Source organism: Salmo trutta, chromosome 32 (genome assembly GCF_901001165.1).
Source record: "Salmo trutta chromosome 32, fSalTru1.1, whole genome shotgun sequence".
NCBI classification, from domain to species: domain Eukaryota; kingdom Metazoa; phylum Chordata; class Actinopteri; order Salmoniformes; family Salmonidae; genus Salmo; species Salmo trutta.
Window position 1 is genome coordinate 6,663,122 of NC_042988.1, and position 21,580 is coordinate 6,684,701.

The 21,580-nt window shown below is 43.2% G+C and overlaps 1 protein-coding gene across 3 annotated transcripts; it reads right to left on the reverse strand.

Annotated features, from left to right (window-relative positions):
* Positions 1 to 1,995: 1,995 nt before the first annotated feature.
* Positions 1,996 to 21,240, reverse strand: LOC115170934 (beta-1,4-mannosyl-glycoprotein 4-beta-N-acetylglucosaminyltransferase). 3 transcript variants are annotated; one of them, XM_029727326.1, is made up of 3 exons: positions 21,094 to 21,240; positions 5,826 to 6,126; positions 1,996 to 5,724 (listed from the first exon to the last, which is right to left on the reverse strand). In XM_029727326.1, the coding sequence occupies exons 1-3, from the start codon at positions 21,222 to 21,224 to the stop codon at positions 4,408 to 4,410; spliced, it is 1,749 nt and encodes a 582-aa protein (XP_029583186.1). In that variant the 5' UTR covers positions 21,225 to 21,240; the 3' UTR covers positions 1,996 to 4,407. The 3 variants fall into 3 exon arrangements, with proteins under 3 accessions (XP_029583186.1, XP_029583189.1, XP_029583188.1); XM_029727329.1 differs by lacking the exon at positions 21,094 to 21,240 and adding an exon at positions 20,512 to 20,911 and having other exon boundaries at positions 5,826 to 6,062; XM_029727328.1 differs by lacking the exon at positions 21,094 to 21,240 and adding an exon at positions 20,512 to 20,911.
* Positions 21,241 to 21,580: the final 340 nt, after the last annotated feature.

Consider the following 21,580-nt stretch of genomic DNA (forward strand, 5'->3'; position numbering starts at 1 on the left):
CCACTGTATCATCAAAGCTATTATCTAAGTGAGTTTCAGAAATTGTCAGAATATAAATGTCATATGTTACTAGCAAATTATTGATTTCATGAGCCTTGTTTCCTAAGTTACATATGTTAATGTGGTCTATTTTTAGCACTTTTCTGGGATGTTTGATTGTTTTCATTGCTTTACTGGGAAGCTTAGCAGAAGTAGACATGCTCATGTTATTTATGTAAGTGCAGGGTGAGCTACACACTGTGGACTTTCTACTAGGGCACACTGCCCCAGTGCTAACAGTATAACTCTGGTTCATAGGCACTTGATTACTGCATACAATAGCTGTGGGATCAGCAGAGGCATTCAGGGCAGTAAGAGGGACATCAATTAGGTTACTTACATTGTGTCTTCCAGCGCCCCTGGGATAATGTACATGTGCTGTAGCATTATGACAACTCAGCAACACAATGGTAGGGATTAACTGAGCTGGGATTGGGCCATTGGTAAATCATTGTCTTAACGCAGCCTTATAATGCTGTGAAAGGATCCAGGAACCAAAATGATTTGGTTGGATCCCATCCTCCTTAAAAAACAAGCTTTGTTTCCAGAAGGTATCAAAATTGTCAATAAATGTTACACCCACAGAGCTGCAATAGTCTCATAGCCAGTTATGGAGGGCCAAAAGTATACTGAAACATTCAATACCACTATTTAGGGAGTGTTTGAAGGGAGTGTTTGTGCTACAGAATAAACCCCTCCTCACCATAAATCAACAATGACACACAGAATTGAAAGTTTCACCGAAGACTTATAAGACCTATATAGACATTATCAAATGTTTTGTTCAAACAGAAAATAGTGTACAGTAAATGGGATAAGGCTATGAGTAACTTGTTTTTTTCATATTGTTCATTCTTTGTTAGGAATAATGGAGTATCAATTGTATAAGACCCAATATCCAAAGCACCCTGATAAAAATGTCATTTAAGAATAAACATTCGGCTTTCTTCCTCAAATAATCCACCAGAAGTATTTCTTCAAATTCAGATTTTGCTTCTAGACTGCCATCTAGAGTTCTGGCATGGTATCCTGTCTTGCTCTACAATATTTTATGGAAGAAAGACCTAACCTAACCAGAGTCACTGGCAGCATGGTATTTCTGTCTAGACTCTAAATGTAACTTAATAATGCCTTTCCTGATAATCACTTGTTGACGTGAAACTAGTTGGTGAAACAAAAAGTGTCCTTAATTAATACCTGTATCCTTACATGGTCGTTAGGCAGGCACAGTGTGATTATAGTGTAGTGAAGAAAAGTGCATTGAAATGTGTTGTTTTACAGAGTCAGCCATAGCAGTACTGCACCCCCGGAGCAAACTGGTGTTAAGTGCTTTGCTCAAGTGCACATCGACAGATTCTTCACTTGTCAGCTCTCTTATTCAAACCAGCAACCTGTAAAGACCGATGCTGGAGATGAGAAGCAGGTACGGGGAGTCAACATTTATTCAGGAACAGACAGGTAACAAAACAGGAACAGCGTCAGCACACGGGTAAACAACAACAAACGACAATGCTGAAGCGGGGAACAGAGCGGGGGAACAGACAGATATAGGAGAGGTAATGACAGAGGGGATTGAGTCCAGGTGAGTCCAATAATCGATGATGCGTGTGACGGGGGGAGGGCAGGTGTGCGTAATGATGGTTGCAGGAGTGCGTAATGCTGGAGAGCCTGGCGCCCTCGAGTGCCAGGGGGAAGAGCGGGAGCAGTTGTGACACAACCTTTCAGTTACAGGCCCAACAATCTAACCTCTAGGCTACCTGCCACTATAGTAGGTAGTTAATGCTAGGTAATAAACACATTCACTTTCATTATGGCTGTTAAACGACTCGTTTTTGTCAGTCAACTGAACAGCTATTTCTGACATGATTCACATTGGGACATTGGGACATGTTCAATACAATATGTAGTGGAATGCTTGATAAAGGAAGAGGAAAGAGACTCAGGTCTTGCACAAGATTCAAAATAAGTCAACTTAGTTCTTGATTTATTGAAACATTCTGTTAATGAAGTTAGAACACAGGAGCAATACCTCATAGTTGCACAAAAATGATTGGACACCATCCAGAAATGATAAATGACAAAAGACCATGCAGATGTCTAAATCCCCCTAAAAACGCAAAGTCAACAACATCCAAGGCTTTTTTTGTTAATGTGAACATGCTGCCTGACTGAACAACAGTGTAGTACCTGTAGTTGGGATGCCTTTCTTTAAGATTCCTGAGATTCTGGTCTGTAAATGTAGACACCGTGGCTGAGAATGTGTGCAAACTGCAGGTCAGAGCATCAATCAACAATCATCAGATTCCAAACAGAAACATCAACAATAACCAATCAATTATTATTATTAACCACTTATTCCCAAAGTCATTCTCCCAAGACAAGGAAGAGCTAAAGCGAAATCTGAACAAAAGTGTCCACCTTGACATGACTCTATTTCATAAAATAGAGTCAATCTATCAAAGATTTAACAACAGTAAACAGCAGTCTTAAACTTCCTAATATTGTATATTTATCTGGGGATAAATAGACAGTACTTGACTTGTACTGAAATAGGTTCCAGTACTCGTTTTGGGTGCTGGCACTGTTTATATTTAGGTGCAAGAGCTCCACAATACTTTTGAGCTAATATTCTATCAAAGGAATAGGAGATCAAGCAGTAGAACATTTGAGGTGCCAGTACTCAGCTCAGCTGAGCTCCTGTCCAAGCCAAGCACGGTAAATAGAGGCATGATTCAAAAATAAATACATTTAATGAATGACCAAAAATGTAACTCAAAATATACAAATAATGAGGTAATAAAAGTAATAAATGACTTATTTTTGTGCACTTTTGTCTGTCTTTATGTCGTCCTGCTACTGCTTTTACTGCCAATAGGTTTGGATTCATGTACTGTAGCTATTCAACAAAACAATGTCTACAGTGCAAAAACAAGAATGAACTAAGATATTCGTTACATCATTCATTTTTGTTTGTTTTGTTGATCACCAGTTTCCACTGAATAGGCCTCTCAGTGTACTCTATTGTCATTCAGGCAGAAACCAATGACTTGCAGCGTATCAAAGGCTGATCTGATTGATGGCAGACAGTCTGTTGTTTCTTAACTAAGCAATAACATTGCGATAAACTCTCAATTACATTAATCAGTGTCGTTGGTATACATCCTATTCACAGGGGACATGTCCCTAGGAGCTGTAGGAATAGTATTCTCATGGTGAATGGTTTTAAATTGTGAAGAATTGCAATGCATTTTTAAGGACAAAACCAAGGAAACCATTATGTTTGCTTATAAATGTAAAGCTGACTGTCTAGAACAGATTGAAATACCAGACGTGATGTGAATCACTAGACCATAGCAGAAGAAGAAGGATTTTGTTTCTCAAGAAATGTCTCTCTCAATGAACAACAGATTACAAAAATGTCTAAAACCATCGTGACAATTGTTTGGCAGGATCACATGGTTCTAATTACATATGCTTTTTGGCCTCAAATTCATTCATCTGTACACCATAAATGATCTGTTTACAAGAAGGCTATGAGATAGTTAAGTTTGTAAGTCGCTCTGGATAAGAGCGTCTGCTAAATGACGTAAATGTAAATGTAAATAGTTATGTAGTCAAAGCAAGTGACGGCTAAGATAAACCCATAGTGCATTAGTGAGGGATACCTGGATTTGTATTTAACAATATAAAACCAACTTTCCCTTTCCCGCTATATTTCCCTATGTTGTTCGAACAACCATTTCAGCACAGTAACACAGTTTTACCACCACCACAGAAAAGTGCACTGATCGTTTTTCAGGTCTCTTTCTTCACAAAGGTCTCTGGAAACGCAAAACTGGTGGCACTAGAAGCACATTGTTGATCTGACTGAGGGAAAACTACAGTATCACTGGCCATTGGCCATCATCAGATATATCTTCTATACATATATACCTGTCTGCCATCACGTCTACAATTAGGAACTGTACAAAAGTCAACAGTCATCATGTCCCAACTGGAATCCAGTCTTTGAATGATCTGGAGCAGAAGAGGCCTTTGTCATTGAGAATTGTTAAACTTCTAATATTGTGATGGAAAAGGGACAGAGTTGAATAGAATGAGTCTAATAAAAACTGTGCAAAACCCCCACAAGCTCAACAGCAGTTAAATTACCCTCAGATGTCCTTCATCACCTCTCCTCTCACCTGTTAGATACTTCGTCTTTAGACAGGAAGTGGACAGCCTGAACCTTCAATCAGAGGGGAAGGTGTAGGTTTCATAGATCCAAATTCAGAGAGATGTTGTGTTCAGCAAACATCCCTTGAAATGAATTATCCTTCCATTGAAATCAACAATGAGAAAATAATCCTCACCGGTTTTCTACAAGATTCAGGCATATGGGTTATCAAGTACGTAGCGATACAGCTGAAAGTACTTTAATAGATATTTGGGTGCGTACATAGGCTCTTTAGGGTTTGTGGGTGGGTACTCCCCCACTGAGCCATCGAACCATCCCCCAGTCCGGATCAAGCCCTTGATGTAATTCAGGTCTCGTTTTTCCACGTAGTCGCCCCAGCGGGGGAAGTCTCCATTCTGTGCAGAGATGAGCTTTTGGGAGATTCCCTCTGGTCTGAAGCACCAGGAACAGTGCCAGCCTGCATAGTGGACGGGGCTCCCAATGGACCACTGCACCAGGATGTGTCCACTCTCCCTCTGGTAGTTCCGGAAACCCGGCATGGAGAAGTATTCCCTGCGCCTCAGTAATATCCCGTCTCCATTGTAGACAGTGAAGAGCATGGCGACGGTGCAGACGGAGAGGACGTCCAGCGTCCCGGGCTGCCTCCAGAAGAAACCATAAAGGGACTTTCTCATGTGGATGGACACAGGTTCCGTCCAGCCGTCATAGAGTTTGAGGAAGAGGATGCCCTCGCGGGCAGGGATCTCGTCTGCATCGTTGATGAGGAAGACATCATCTGGCCTGGCGCCTTGCACCCTGGACATCCCGTCACGGCTTAGAAATGTTCGCAGGTAGTCGTCAGCAATCCACCCGTTCTGCTGGCCACCTTTAGGGAAGTGATCAAGGAATACATAGAGGATCTTGTGGTGCACATAGTTGTAAGTTCCGTTAAGCAGAAGGTGCAGGAAGTACAATGGCTTGGAATTTCCGTAGGCTGTGAAGTTTGACTCACACACCAGGAAGAGGTCCACAGCATCAGCCAACTCGTGAAAGCGGGCGTGGAGGAGGTCAAACTCGTGGTTGATATTAATGGCATTGATGACCCTTCGAGGAACCTTTCTCACTGTCAGACGCGCCTTAGTGGGCAGGTTGGAGTGTTGCACCATGGTGGGGATGCCACAGTGAGGACCGTGCCAGCCTGGGCGACACATACACTTCCCCAGCCTTTTCCCCCAGGCTGTTTTCTCCTGGGCTGACTTGGGTTCCTCTTGGTGTGCATGCAGGATCTTACGCTGGCCCTCTCCGGGTTCCTGGACCTTTTGTCCTAAATGGTCTTTGAGAGAAGTCATTTCCGTCCCCTCTCTGAAGCAGTATTCTCCAGACTTGGTGCGCACAAAGAACGGGGTGGGGTCATCGCTAAGATGGAAGCTCCGTTTGTGAAGTTCCCCCCATGGTCCTTTGGGTTTTGGGAGAGTGACCGTCATTCTGTTTACATTCCCTGAGTCAGGCTGCTCCGTGCGCCACGGGTCCTGAGTGGGAGAACAATAGGAGTCAAATGAAACATATCAATGACAATGTCATATAGACCCAAAACAATGTATAGGGAAAGTCATGTCATCTGCCCCCTCACCTCACTGCCACGCCCAATCTTTCTCCCCAACTCTGCATTTCCCTGGTCCTCCCGGTATGCCTCTGGTTCCCACAGGCCAGTGTCGGAGGGTACAGGCCCAGGTAGAGGCCTCCTCTCTGGGTGAGCATTGTTTGAAGGGTTCCCCTTCCCTCTCCAGAGGAAGCTCAGGGCATTGACGGAGGAGGCATACAGCTCACTCAGTATAGGCATGTGGTGGAGGGCCTTGTAGTTGTGAAGCTGGGAGAAGACACACAGAGCCAATGCGCAGAAGAAAATAAACTTGTGCTTTTGCATCTTCATCCTGAAAAACAAACACACATATACAACTTTAGCTAAACTGAAGTTTACAAACTCCTTCCTTAACTGTAACTCAGGCAGGTGCACATATATGGTTCTGCTGGTGCAGAGCACATGCCTCTTACAGTCTCCAAAGCGCCCTTTTAGGTGGTGGTATAATTTCCCACCAAAATATCTTTTTTGTATATATTTTTTTGTCATTGTTGTTCGCCACCCCCCAACCCATCTGTTGGTTCCCCATCCGTTGTAGCTATCTACCTTGCCAGAAGATTCTACTGTTACGCTTGTTTAACTTCTTATGGGCAGGTGGGACGGTAGCGTCCCACCTGGCCAACATCCGATGAAATTGCTGAGGGCGAAATTCAAACTACAGTATTATAAATATTTAACTTTCATAAAATCACAAGTGTAATACATCAAAATAAAGCTTAACTTCTTGTTAATCCAGCCGCTGTGTCAGATTTCAAAAAGGCTTTATGGCGAAAGCATACCATGCGATTATCTGAGGACAGCTCCCCACATACAAACACATGAAAAACATATTTCAACCAGGCAGGTGCGACACGAAAGTCAGAAATAGCGATATAGAAAATGCCTTACCTTTGATGATCTTCTTCTGTTGGCACTCCACAAGGTCCCAGTTACATCACAAATTGTCCTTTTGTTCGATAATGTAGTGTGACAAACTACACAGTTGATTTTCGCACTTTGGCCGCCGAGAGTGCTTGGAATCCGAAGTCTCTTTTCGATACTTTTTTGCACAAATGATCTGAGCAGGTAAAGGATGAGCTAGCTGCTCGGAAATTGCAGATTGATCTCGACTCCCTTATCGCCCTTACCATTAAAATTGATGGACGCCTAAGGGAATGCAAGAGTAAGAGGAGGTCTGGTCTTGGGCACACTCGTGCACCCGCTATGGCGCGTTTACCTCCAAGGGAATACAGAAGTTTCCGAAGGCAGCTCTTCCGAGAGGATTGGAAGCCACTCGAGCCCTCTCGGGAATCTACGACAAGTGAGTTGAATACTCATGAGCCTTTGGGAAGTTGGGAAGAGCTAGGTTATCGGTTGGGGAACACTCACGAAGGCTGAATAATAACTGTTGTCTGTACTGTGGAGGGGCAGGACATTTTATAGATACCTGCTCTATTAGGAAACCGTTGTCTCTAGTGGGTACCAGTACTATGGTGAGTCAGACTGGGAGTTCCCTAATTCCCATCACCCGCACACCCCTTTTTGCTCTTGTGCTGTGGGGAGACAAATCTAAGTCTCTCCAAGTGCTCATTGACCCTGGGGCTGATGATAGTTTTATGGATGCCACTATCTTCGGAGCTTGGTATTCCCACTCAGCCTCTCTCTGTGCCCATGCATGCTAGGGCACTTGACGGCCGCTCTATAAGGGAAGTCACCCATAGTACTGTGCCTGTTCAATTACTGCTTTCTGGTAACAACAGTGAGACCATACAGTTCCTCCTTATTGCATATCCCCATGTTTCGGTTGTTTTGGGATTTGGGAGCCCATTTTGCCATTCCCACTCCTCTGGATGTTAGCAAGACTGTGGATGTCTCTGCTATACCCACAAAATACCATGATCTCCTGGAAGTGTTCAGTAAGGCACGTGCTACTTCCCTTCCCCCACACCGTCCTTGTGCTTGTGCCATTGATCTTCTCACAGGCACTACACCACGGGGTCAACTGTATTCTCTGTCTGGGCCAGAGACCAAAGCTATGGAGTACATAGAGGAGTCTCTGGCCACTGGGGCCGTCCGTCTGCATCTCCTGCCACTGCAGGCTTTTTCTTTGTGGAGAAGGACTCGACCCTGCGTCTATGCATTGACTACCGAGGACTTAATGACATTACTGTCAAGAATAGTTAACCCCTACCTCTCCTAGGTGTATTAACCTCTTCATGGGGCCACCATATTTTCCAAGTTGGACCTTTGAAATGCCTACCACCTGGTTTGGATACGCGAGGGGGATGAGTGGAAGACAGGGCAACAGGTAGCCTAGTGGTTAGAGCATTGGACTAATAAACCGAGCTGACAAGGTAAAAAAAATCTGTCGTTCTGCCCCTGAACAAGGCAGTTAAACCCCCTGTTCCTAGGCTGTCATTGAAAATAAGAATTTGTTCTTAACTTGTTATGGATAGGGGGCAGTATTTTCACGGCCGGATAAAAAACGTACCCGATTTAATCTGATTATTACTCCTGCCCAGAAACTAGAATATGCATATAATTATTAGCTTTGCATAGAAAACACTCCAAAGTTTCTAAAACTGTTTGAATGGTGTCTGTGAGTATAACAGAACTCATTTGGCAGGCCAAAACCTGAGAAGATTCCTTACAGGAAGTGCCCTCTCTGACCATTTCTTGGCCTTCTACACTCTCTTTATTGAAAACTGAGGATCTCTGCTGTAACGTGACACTTCCTACGGCTCCCATAGGCTCTCAGAAGGCGGCAGAACATTGAATAATGACTTTGCAGGCCATGGCTGAAAAACAGTAGCGCATTTGGATAGTGGTCGATCTGAGAACAATGAGACTGGGGGCGCGTGCACGAGAAGACTCCATGTTTTTATTTTCAGTCTTTGAACGAAAACAACGACTCCCGGTCGGAATATTATCGCTTTTTTACGAGGAAAATCGCATAAAAATTGATTTTAAACAGCGTTTGACATGTTTCGAAGTACGGTAATGGAATATTTTGAATTTTTTTGTCATAAAACGCGCCGGGCGCGTCACCCTTCGTCACCCTTCGGATAGTGTCTTGAACGCACAACAAAACGCCGCTATTTGGATATAACTATGGATTATTTGGAGCCAAACCAACATTTGTTATTGAAGTAGAAGTCCTGGGAGTGCATTCTGACGAAGAACAGCAAAGGTAATCCAATTTTTCTTATAGTAAATCTGAGTTTGGTGAGTACCAAACTTGGTGGGTGTCAAAATAGCTAGCCCGTGATGGCGAGCTATCTACTCAGAATATTGCAAAATGTGCTTTCACCGAAAAGCTATTTTAAAATCGGACATAGCGATTGCATAAAGGAGTTCTGTATCTATAATTCTTAAAATAATTGTTATGTTTTTTGTGAACGTTTATCGTGAGTAATTTAGTAAATTCACCGGAAGTTTCGGTGGGTATGCTAGTTCTGAACGTCACATGCTCATGTAAAAAGCTGGTTTTTGATATAAATATGAACTTGATTGAGACAAAACATGCATGTATTGTATAACATAATGTCCTAGGAGTGTCATCTGATGAAGATCATCAAAGGTTAGTGCTGCATTTAGCTGTGGTTTGTTTTTTGTGACATTATATGCTAGCTTGAAAAATGGGTGTCTGATTATTTCTGTCTGGGTACTCTGCTGACATAATCTAATGTTTTGCTTTCGCTGTAAAGCCTTTTTGAAATCGGACAGTGTGGTTAGATAAAGGAGAGTCTTGTCTTTAAAATGGTGTAAAATAGTCATATGTTTGAAAAATGGAAGTTTTCGGATTTTCGAGGAATTGTATTTCGCGCCATGCCCATCATTGGATATTGGAGCAGGTGTTCCGCTAGCGGAAGATCTAGATGTAAGTTAACTGACTTGCCTAGTTAAACTTAAAAATGCTAAACTGGTTTGTGTACCTTGACGACATCCTGTCTTTTTTCCCCGATCTGCACAAGAATATGTTTTATGTCAGACAGGTCCTTCAGCGCCTCCTGGAGAACCAACTGTTCGTGAAACCCAGGAGTGTGAGTTCCACCGCTCTACAATAACCTTTCTGGGTTATGTCATTGCTGAGGGCAATGTTCAGTTGGATCCTGGAAAGGTGAAAGCAGTGGTGGATTGGCCTCAACCAACGTCCAGGGTGCAGTTGAAACGTTTCTTGGGTTTGCAAACTTCTACTGCCATCTCATTCGGGACTACAGCACCCTGGCGGCCCCCCTCTCGGCACTCACCTCTCCCAAGGTACCGTTCAAATGGTCTCCAGCTGTCGACAAAGCCTTTGTGGACCTGACACATTGGTTCACAATAACACCCATCCTCATCCATCCAGACCGCTCGCGTTAATTTGTGGTGGAAGTGTATGCTTCGGATGTTGGAGTGGGGGCCATCCTGTCCCAGCGATCTGACCAGAAGCTTCATCCCTGTGCCTTCCTGTCCCATCGTCTCAATCCTGCTGAAAGGAAATACGATGTTGGCAACCGAGAACTCCTGGCGGTGAAGATGGCATTGGAAGAGTGGAGACACTGGCTGGAAGGAGCAGAAAAGTCATTACTGGTCTGGACCAACCATAAAAACCTGTAATCTCTGTACAGCCAAGTGCCTCAACTCCAGGCAGGCCCGGTGGGCCCTCCTGTTCACCAGATTTAATTTTACCATCTCCTACCGCCCAGGGTCAAAGAATGTGAAGCCTGACGCCCTCTCCCGCCTATACAGTTCCTCTGCCACACCCTCGACCTCTGAAACCATTCTCCCTACCTCATGCCTTGCTTCCACAGTGGATTGGAGTATTGAGAACCTGGTCCGTGAGGCACAACGCTCCCAGCCTGGACCTGAAGGGGGCCCGGCTAACCGGCTGTTTGTCCCTAATCCGGTCCTGGAATGGGCTCATTCCTCCAGGCTGACCTGTCATCCAGGGTCCTGTTGTACACTAGCCTAACTCCGACAACGTTTCTGGTGGCCCACAATGGTCTCTGCCTTCGTCTCGCATGCACAGTGTGTGCTCAGAACAAGACTCCACGGCAAGCTCCTTCTGGCCTCCTTCAGTCACCACCAGTCCCTGGTCTCATATCTATGAACTTTATCACTGGGCGCCCTCTGTCTGATGGCAACACTGTCATTCTGACGGTAGTCGATCGGTTCTCCAAGGCCGCCCATTTCATCCCTCTCCCCAAACTACCTTCTGCCAAGGAGATGGCCCAGCTTATGGTGCAGCATGTCTTTCGGATCCTTAGACTCCCAGTAGACATGGTCTCTGGTTCTCATCTCCGTTCTGGAAAGCATTCTGCACCCTTATTGGGTCATCTGTCATCCGGACTCCATCCCCAAACTAACGGCCAGTCGGAGCGACCCAACCAAGACCTGGAGACCACCTTAAGGTGTCTGGTCTCAACTAACCCCACTACCTGGAGCCGTCAACTGGTCTGAGTGGAGTATGCCCGGAACGCCCTTCCCAGTTCTGTCATGGAACTATCCCCTTTTTAGTGCTCCATGGGGTATCAGCCTCCACCTTTCCCGGAACAAGAGCAGGAGGTCACCGTACCCTCGGCCCAGATGTTTGTCCGCCGCTGTCGACAGACCAACTCCAGGTATCATCGACAAGCAGACCGTCGCAGGACCCCAGCTCCCCGCTACTGCATTGGGCAGAGGGTATGGCTTTCCACTCGAGATCTGCCCCTTTGGGGAGTCTCGCAAGCTGTCTCCCCGGTTCACTGGTCTTTTTCCCATCTCCAGAGTCCTGAATACCGCTGCTGTCCACCTTGTGTTACCCCGTACCCTCCATATTCACCCTACCTTCCATGTGTCTAGGATTAAGGCCATTTTCTTTGTCTTCTCAGGCCCATCCCTCCACCTTCCTCCGGGTTATCGGTGGCCAGCCAGCATATACTGAGACTCCTCCTAAAGGTTCGACCACTGGGCAGGGGTTTCCAGTACCTGGTTGACTGGGAGGGTTATGGCCCGGAGGAGAGGTGCTGGGTCCTGGCTAAAGACATCCGGCCCTCATGCGTCCAGGTAGGACACCAGGTGGTGTCCCTGGGGGGGTACTGTCACACCCTGATCTGTTTCACCTGTTCCTGTGATTGTCTCCACCCCCTCCAGGTGTCGCTTATTTTAACCAGTGTATTTATCCCTGTTTCCTGTCTCTCTGTGCCAGTTCGTCTTGTATGTTTACTCAAGTCAACCAGCTTGTTTTTCCCGTACTCCTTTTTGCTATTCTCCTTTTTCTAGTCCTCCCGGTTTTGACCCTTGCCTGTTTCTGGACTCTGTACCCGCCTGCCTGACCTTTCTGCCTGCCTTGACCACGAGCCTGTCTGCCACTCTGTACCTCCTGGACTCTGATCTGGTTTTGATCTTTTGCCTGTCCATGACCATTCTCTTGTCTACCTCTTTGGATTAGTAATCATTGTAAGACTCCAACCATCTGCCACCTGTGTCTGCATCTGGGTCTCGCTTTGTGCCTTGATAAGCCTATTTTGTGTGGGTTTTGAAATACTTTCTCAATATTGTCCTGTGGTCATATTTTGGTATTTATATGTAAATATTCATAAGTATAATATATTATACTTGGTACATTTTAACTGAGTAATTTAGTAAAATGTAATACAACTTAAATACTCAAAAAAAATTGTTGAGTGTTCATCTTTTTCTTTTAACCTCTACGGGCTAGGGGGCAGTATTGAGAATTTTGGAAAAAAATATGTGCGCATTTTTAACTGCCTCCTACACCAACTCAGAAGCTAGAATATGCATATTATTGTTTAGGTTTGGATAGAAAACACTCTGAATTTTCTAAAACAGTTTGAATGGTGTCTGTAAGTATAACAAAACTCATATTGCAGGCAAAAACCTGTGAAAAATAGATTTAAAAAAATGAGAATTTTGTGACTGTACTATTTAGTGTCATTGTTTTAAAGATACCACAGTGAGAAAGGATTCAGTTCGCAACTCCTACTGCTTCCACTAGATGTCAACGATCTTTAGAAAGTTGTTGGAAGCATCTGTCATGAATACAGACCGAATTAGAAAGCTTACAAGTTGACACGTCATCACTTCATTTTTTGCGCCTGCGCATGAATCTGAGAAGAGAGTCTTTGTCATAATCGTTTATTCTAGACACTTGATAGGTTGTGTGAAAATATTACTGATGTTTACTGATGTTTCACGTTAAAAATGGACCAAAAGATTAGTGCTAAACAACGTTTGACATGTTTAAACAAACGTAAATAGATTATTTACTAGGTTTTCTTTAGCTTTTCGACGTGACTTTACAGTGCCCACCTCATTTTGTGGGAGCCTACTGAACGCTAACTATTTGGACATAAATGATGAACTTTGTCAAAAGAAACCACATTTGTTCTGGACCTGGGATCTCTGGCAGCGCCTTCTGATGGAGATAATCAAAGGTAAGGGGATATTTAGAATGTTATTATCGATATTAGATGATGCTAATGCTAACGGTATAGCTTAGCTTAGCATATAGCTTATTGTTGTTAGCATAGTACCCAGTTTATGCAAAATGTGATTTCCCAGTAAAGTTATTTTGAGATCTGGCCATTCGGTAGCAATTACGAGATGATAATATATTATTCTTTGAATGACAATATTATAATTTACCAATGTTTTCGAATAGTTATTCCGTGATTTGTAATGCTGGATTCACTGGGTGCATTCGAGCCGAAAAAAATTCTGAATTTCACCGCGACTGTAAATGCTGTTTTTGGATATAAATATGAACTTGATGGAACTAAAAATGCATGTATTGTATAACATAATGTCCTATGAGTGTCATCTGATGCAGATTGTCAAAGGTAAGTGCATAATTCTAGCTAGTTTTCTGTCTGTTGATGCCCTTCTTTGAATTGGCTAAACATTACATGCAGCTATTGTCAATGTACTCTCCTCACATAACCTAACTTTATGCATTCTCCGTAATGCCTCTGAAAATCGGACAGCGTGGTTAGATTTAGGAGATATATCTTTCAAATGGAGGAAAATAGTTGATTATTTGATTATTTGAAATGATTACTCTTGCAGTTTTGAATTCCCCGCCATGGTCACATGACAATGAATCCCAATACCGGGATTAGATCGGGATAAGATCCTCAACAGTTAGTGAGTCTTTACACAATGGAAGACAAAATGAGAGTTATTCCTATTGACATGAATGTGGTGTCATATTGAAGAAGTGGTTGAGCACAGCGGTTCTAAGGCACTGCATCTCAGTGCTAGAGGCATCACTACAGACACCCTGGCTATTTGACCAAGAAGGAGAATGATGGAGTGCTGTATCAGATGACATTGCCTCCACAATCACCCGACCCCAACCTAACTGAGATGGTTTGGGATGAGTTGGAACGCAGAGTGAAGGAAAAGCAGCCAACAAGTGCTCAATGTGGGAACTCCGTCAAGACTGTTGGAAAATCATTCCAGGTGAAGCTGGTTGAGAGATTGCCAAGAGTGTGCAAAGCTGTCATCAAGGCAAAGGGTGGCTATACTTTGAAGAATCTCAAATATTAAATATTTTAACACTTTTCTGTTTACTACATGATTTCATGTCTATTTCATAGTTACTCTACAATGTAGAATATAGTAAAAATGAAGAAAAACCCTTGAATGAGTAGGTGTGTCCAAACTTTTGACTTTTACTGTATACTCACAAAGAACCAAAGGAAGGCAATTAGCATGAATTGTCTTGTATAAGGAAAATGTATTATATTTGAACAAATTACCTCATTTGGTGATATACAGAAATGTAACTCTTTAGAATGGAATCAAATGTAAGGCATATAACTCAAAATAACCCAAACAGCATGGTGTAAAAACACAAACAAAACCAATCAGTATGGTATCATACATGAGAACAAGAATTCATAAACTCATAGTGAACTCAGTAATTAAGCATCAGAAGAAAAAAAAATCAATAGAAGTAAAACCGGTTACAACCTTTAAAAACCTACCTAGATTTGAAAATTAGTTCAACTACCATCAAGCTACTGAAAAATGTTGTAGTTCATGTAGTTCACTACTCCCCAACACTGGGACACTTCCTGCATCGTTAATACATTTTGAAGTTCATAACTGTGCTCTCTCATCAAACAATAGCATGGTATTCTTTCACTGTAATAGCTACTGTAAATTGGACAGTGCAGTTAGATTAACAAGAATTTAAGCTTTCTGCCCATATCAGATATGTCTATGTCCTGGGAAATTTTCTCGATACTTAAAACCTCGTGCTAATCACATTAGTGCACGTTAGCTCAACCGTCCTGTGGGTGGGGGGACACACCGATCCCGTAGAGGTAGAATAATAATTTTTAAGACTTGAGGCAATTGAGACAGGGATTGTGTGTGTGTGCCATTTCTAGGGTGAATTGGCAAGACAAAATATTTAAGTGCCTTTTGAATGGGGTGTGGTGGTAGGTGCCAGGCTCACCCCGTTGAATGTGTCAAGAACGGCAATGCTGCTGGGTTTTTGACGCTCAAAAGTTTATTGTGTGTATCAAGAATGGTCCACTCAGTGTATACTGTACACAGTATGTAGACGGTCATGTACATCAGTGCAATGTATCACTCTCACAAACCCTGCGTGGGGGAGCATGCGTATACTGTCACATACATTTGTTGACCCATTCCACCATTATTGGCCTGGTTCCTTTCTGCCTTCCATGGAAACTTCTGTTGTTGACAGTTGCTGTTAGACAAATACCTAAGAACATGTCAGAGCAAATTGACTTATTTCCATTGCTCATCACTGCAACCTCTAATCTTTTGTGTGTGTGTGTGGGTGTGTGGAGATGTTATCAGTTAAGATAACAGACACAATACGAGCACTGTGGGACTGCGGAGATAGCCTATCCCTACACTTTATAAAGAAGCAGGGTGGCAGGTAGCCTAGCGGTTAGAGCATTGGGCCAGTAACCGAAAGGCAAATAGTTCAAATCCCCAAGCCAACAAAGTAAACAATATGTGTCATTCAGCAAGGCACTTAACCCAAATTGCTTCAGGGTTGCTGTTGATAATGGCTGATCATGGCCATGAACCCACTCTCCTAGGGTGTCTTTGGGATATGCAACAAAAAAAAAACATTTCCAATTAATACACACTTGTACATGTGTGAAATAGGATGAATAAATTTAGAATCCCACTTAATCCACTGTGCACACTTTGCAACTTCATACCTAAATCCTGCTATGCCTTCCATCAAACAAGCAAAGCGTCAATACAGGACTAAGATTGAGTTGTACTACACCGGCTCTCACGCTCGTCGGATGTGTCAGGGCCTGCAAACCATTGCAGACTACAAAGGGAAGCACAGCTGAGAGCTACCCAGCGACACGAGCCTACTGGACAAGCTAAACTACTTCTAAGCTTGCTTCGAGGCAAATAGCACTGAAACAGGCATGAGAGCACCAGTGGTACCGTAAGACCTTTAGACAGGTCAATACTCACAAGGTCGCAGGGCCAGACAGATTACCAGGATGTGTACTGCGAGCATGCGCTGACCAACTAGCAAGTGTTTTCACTGACATTTTCAACCTCTCTCTGTCCGAGTCTGTAATACCAACACGTTTTATGCAGACCACCATAGTGCCTGTGCCCAATAACACTAAGGGCCTGCCTAAATGACTACCGACCCGTAGCACTCACGTCTGTAGCCATGAAGTCCTTTGAAAGGCTGGTCATGGCTCACATCAACACCATCATCCCAGAAACCCTAGACCCACTCCAATTTGCATACCGCCCCAACAGATCCACAGATGATGCAGTGTCTATTGCACTCCACACTGCCCTTTCCCACCTGGACAAAAGGAGCACCTATGTGAGAATGCTATTCATTGACTACGGCTTAGCGTTCAACACCATAGTGCCCTCAAAGCTCATGACTATGTTATGGACCCTGGGACTAAACACCTCCCTCTGCAACTGGATTCTGGACTTCCTGACGGCCCGCCCCCAGTTGGTAAGGGTAGGTAACAACACATCCGCCACGCTGATCCTCAACACAGGGGCCCCTCAGTGGTGCGTGCTCAGCCCCCTCCTGTACTCCCTGTTCACTCATGACTGCACGGCCAGGCACGACTCCAACACCATCATTATATTTGCCGATGATCACCGGTAGGCCTGATCACCGACAACATCCAGACAGCCTATAGGGAGGAGGTCAGAGACCTGGCCGTGTGATGCCAGGACAACTACCTCTCCCTCAACGTGATCAAGACAAAGGAGATGATTGTGGACTACAGGAAAAAAAGAGGACCGAGCACGCCCCCATTCTCATTGAAGGGGCTGCAGTGGAGCAGTTTGAGAGCTTCAAGTTCCTTGGTGTCCACATCACCAACAAACTAACATGGTCCAAGCACACCATGACAGTCATGATGACAGTCATGAAGCAGGCACGACAAAACCTATTCCTCCTCAGGAGACTGAAAAGATTTGGCAAGGCCCCCCCCCCTCTCCACACCACTGCCGCTCTCTGTTGTTATCTATGCATAGTCACTTTAATTAACTCTACCTACATGTTCATACTACCTCAACTAACCGGTGCCCCCGCACACTGACTCTGTACCGGCACCCCCCTGTATATATTGTTATTTTTTACTGCTGCTCTTTAATTACTTGTTACTTTTATCTCTTATTCTTATCCGCATTTTTTAAAACTGCATTGTCGGTTAGGGGCTCGTAAGTATGCATTTCACTCTAAGGTTGTAACTTTTGTATTCGGCGCATGTGACTAATAACATTGGAATTGATTTGATTTACTACCTGCGAACACACATCTTATCTAAAACCTGAAAGCATGATCTGACAGTTTACATTGTAGTAGTTTTAAGTTTAACAGTACCTATAACTATTCTGGAATTTTATTTGACCATACAAAGAGAAAAATCACTATTGCATGTGAATGCAAGTTCAACTCAATTGCAACTGAATGTTTTGTAAACAAATGGAGAAAATGTGTAGGCAAAACTGGTCCATGCAATTACAGAATGGAAGAACAGCGTGATAAGTTGACCTGAAGAAACCTTTAGCCCTGCTGCATGGGAGCCCTTACTAGAGACGGGCAGGCAGAACTGCGTACACACACACTTGATTCTCCGGTGAGCTACTTCGTTAAAACGGTTGGGGACAGGCTACTTCTGCAGTCTCACAGTGCTCGTATTGTGTCTGAGAAAAACTATCATTGATGACATCCACAGCCACACACACACACAAATGCAGAGGCTGCAGTGTGTTGAGCAATGGAAATAAGTCAGTTTGCTCTGACACGTTTTTAGGTTTTTAGGAACACTAGGTTCGGTGGAAATCAGAAATGCCAACCAGGTCAATTATGGTGGAACGTTACCAGTGGGACGTACTACTACAGTACAATGGGAAAAAGGGAACAGACTTAATATAGGCCCTGGTCAAAAGTAGTGCACTATAAAGGGAATAAGGTGCCATTTGGGATGCAGCCTTAAAGGAAGGTCACAGCTACAAAGTTCACATAAAAACAGATCATATAGGAGATATGAACCCCACCTCCTGGTCCACAATATACTGTGAGACTGACTGACCCGCAATATCAGTTCACGGACCATCTTCATTTCCTGACCAATCGCTCTTTGCTCTCGTCAATACACCTGCCGTAAGCAACTTGATCCAAAAATATCCCCATGACAAATCCAAATCAGAAATCATGGTCTCACAGTATAATGGGAATTTTCAGGTGAACCAAAAGGAGAGCAGTTGTTGATAATATCCTCTATATTACAAGAATTCAGCGAGAACACCTCCAGAGCAGAAGCAAAGAAAATTTGTAACGAGGCAGCCCTTATACATTAATCACACAGCATATTCAATGTTCCGTAAACATCAGCCCGAGAGGCTTGTAGGAAGTCACAACATCAGCTGCTACATAATCACAGTGTCATAGATAAATTATCAGTGTGTCCTCGAATCCAGTCTGGCCTTAACCATGACATTCAACACTGTCACACTTTGATACTGACAGTTAAACAGGTAAGAAAATCAGTACTCAGTTACAACAGATAATCATAAACTAACAAGTAACAACTACTTAATTAAATATGGTACTTAAACATATATGGTTAGCCCGTTTCCCTTCCCCCAAGGGCTTATGTATCTCTCTGTCTTCCCGCAAATACAATCATGTTTTTTTATATATCAATTCATGAACACAGTAAATAAAATACAAGAAAAATACGAATCAAATAATGTCCTATTGCACGCAGCCTTTGAGTAATGCGACAGAGGAAATGTGGAAATGTGACAATGCCTATCAGGGGTTAACATTAAGGGTTGCCCTAATACCCAGAGCAAGGGAACGGAAGCTGAACTCAGCAGTCAGGCAAGTTGAGTTTTCTCTGTGGGTGACACTTTTGACTGAAAAAAACTGCAGAAAATAACAGAAGCCTAAAACTGAATGAAATCATTTATGGTATTTTTGCATGTAAATAGATAATTTATCATTTCGAGGAAAGTGAATATAATATTCCAGCAACCATAAAATAATCCTGACTTTCCTGATTGGCAAGTGCATTTCTATCCTTGCCTATGAACATGCAATATAGATGTTATAACAGAGGAATTGACTGAAAAGTTGCCTTACTATGTCCCAATATCATCTTCCCCACAACACTTCCCCATGATACTGTAATAGCTGTCATCATTGACTCTATAGAATGAGTGCCAGTCTGTTTGTGCCTCCATGCCAACTCATTGTCACACATTGTCACACATTGTCATGACAAATGTGTAAGTAAGTGAACTATGTAGCTTGTGGAAGGCTACCCGAAACGTTTGACCCAAGTTAAACAATTTAAAGGCAATGCTACCAAATACTAATTGAGTGTATGTAAACTTGGGAATGTGATGACAGAAATAAAAGCTGAAATAAATCATTATTCTGACATTTCACATTCTTAAAATAAATTGGTTGTCACGTCCTGACCAGTAATAGGGGTTATTGGTTATTGTAGTTTGGTCAGGACGTGGCAGGGGGTATTTGTTTTATGTGGTTCGGGGTTTAATGGGATATGTATTTATTTAAGAGGGGTGTTTGATTTATGTGTTCCGGGGTTTTTGGGTAATGTTCTTGTTTTGTATTTCTATGGTTTTCTATGTTGTATATTTCTTTGTGTTGGCCTGGTATGGCTCTCAATCAGGAACAGCTGTACATCGTTGTTGCTGATTGAGAGTCATACTTAGGTAGCCCTGTTTCACCTGTCCCTTTGTGGGAAGTTGTTGTTGTAGTGCTGTGTGTTAGCATGCAACACTGTTTGGTCGATCGTTTTCTTGTTTTGTTTGTTACGTGTTCAAATAAAGTTAAGATGAGCACTCAACCCGCTGCGCCTTGGTCTATTACGTACGACGGCCGTTACAGTGGTGATCTTAACTGACCTAAAACAGGGAATATTTACTTGGATTAAATGTCAGGAATTGTGAAGAACTGAGTTTAAATGTATTTGGCTAAGGTGTATGTAAACGCCCGACTTCAACTGTAAGTACATGAAAGTGAAAATGAATAGCAACAAATCTAGAGAGGTATCTTATTAATAATTAACTCCAAACAGAACAAAATCCATTGAAACGTTCCCAAACACTGTAAAAAGAGAGAGGGAGAAAAAAACTGAGATTGAGAGAGAGAGGGAGAAAAAAATCCACTAAAGGTGATAAAACATACCTCCCTTGCAGGAAAAGTCTAGCCATGCTGGTTTGTTGGCAAGTGGAGCCCAACTGTTATTTCAGATTTTTTTTACATTGTACGGTAGGTCTCCAAAACTTCCTTAGTTACTCTACTTCGCTACTCTGCTATTTGAACTAGTCGGTAGAGCTTCCATACAGCGGCAGGTGGTAGGTGGTATCAATAATGACTGATGCCATTCAGGCTATCAAACTGGATTTACAACAGCGCAGAGAGAGAAAGAAAGAAAGAAAGGGTGAAATAGAAAAGCAGGGTGGAGCACTTGGTGGAACAGCTACACATCTTTCCTGTACTCTGCCTTTGGGGTCTTCATGTCCGTCACAAGTAAATGCACGCACATGCACTGTACTCACACAAACAAGCGCACACACACCTACACACCCACCCACCCACACTCACACAGAAACACAGAGGCACGCGTGTGCACACACAGATGCATGCACGCAAGCATAGAAACACAAGCATGCACAAAAAAAACACATACACACACGCACGCACACAGGTGTCCATTCCAAAACAAATAAGGAACAGCTTTACATATCACGCCACATTCACTCTTACCAATCTGGAGCACAATGAATGAAGACTGTCTGTTCACTGTGCTGCATAAGATTTGTGAGAATGGGGAAATGTGACAACAAGAAAGCAATGGGCTGACAAAGTATCCAGGCTTCATTCCACCATACATGCATGTGGTAATGTTGTGCAACACTAAATAAGGAACTAACTTATTAATAACCTACTCTACACTTCCTCTCCACCCTCCTCTCCTCTTATCTTCTACTAGATGTTCTCGAGAGTGCTTGGCAGAGTTACCAGGGCAGAACCAGTGGACCATGTAAGCATAGGCCCATCAGAATGAAGGGGCAGCTGTAATGTAAAAAGCTGGTTTTTGATATAAATATGAACTTGATTGAACAAAACATGCATGCATTGTATAACATAATGTCCTAGGTGTGTCATCTGATGAAGATCATCAAAGGTTAGTGCTGCATTTAGCTGTGGTTTGGGTTTTTGTGACATTATATGCTAGCTTGAAAAATGGGTG

Excerpts from the sequence above, each read along its gene's own strand:
- LOC115170934 (XM_029727326.1), bottom strand. The coding sequence starts at position 21,224 with ATGCATGTATGGTGGAATGAAGCCTGGATACTTTGTCAGCCCATTGCT. Across the intron at positions 6,127-21,093 it reads ATTCATTGTGCTCCAGATTG|GATGAAGATGCAAAAGCACA; the intron begins GTAAGAGTGAAT and ends TTTGTTTTTCAG. Across the intron at positions 5,725-5,825 it reads AGATTGGGCGTGGCAGTGAG|GACCCGTGGCGCACGGAGCA; the intron begins GTGAGGGGGCAG and ends TCTCCCACTCAG.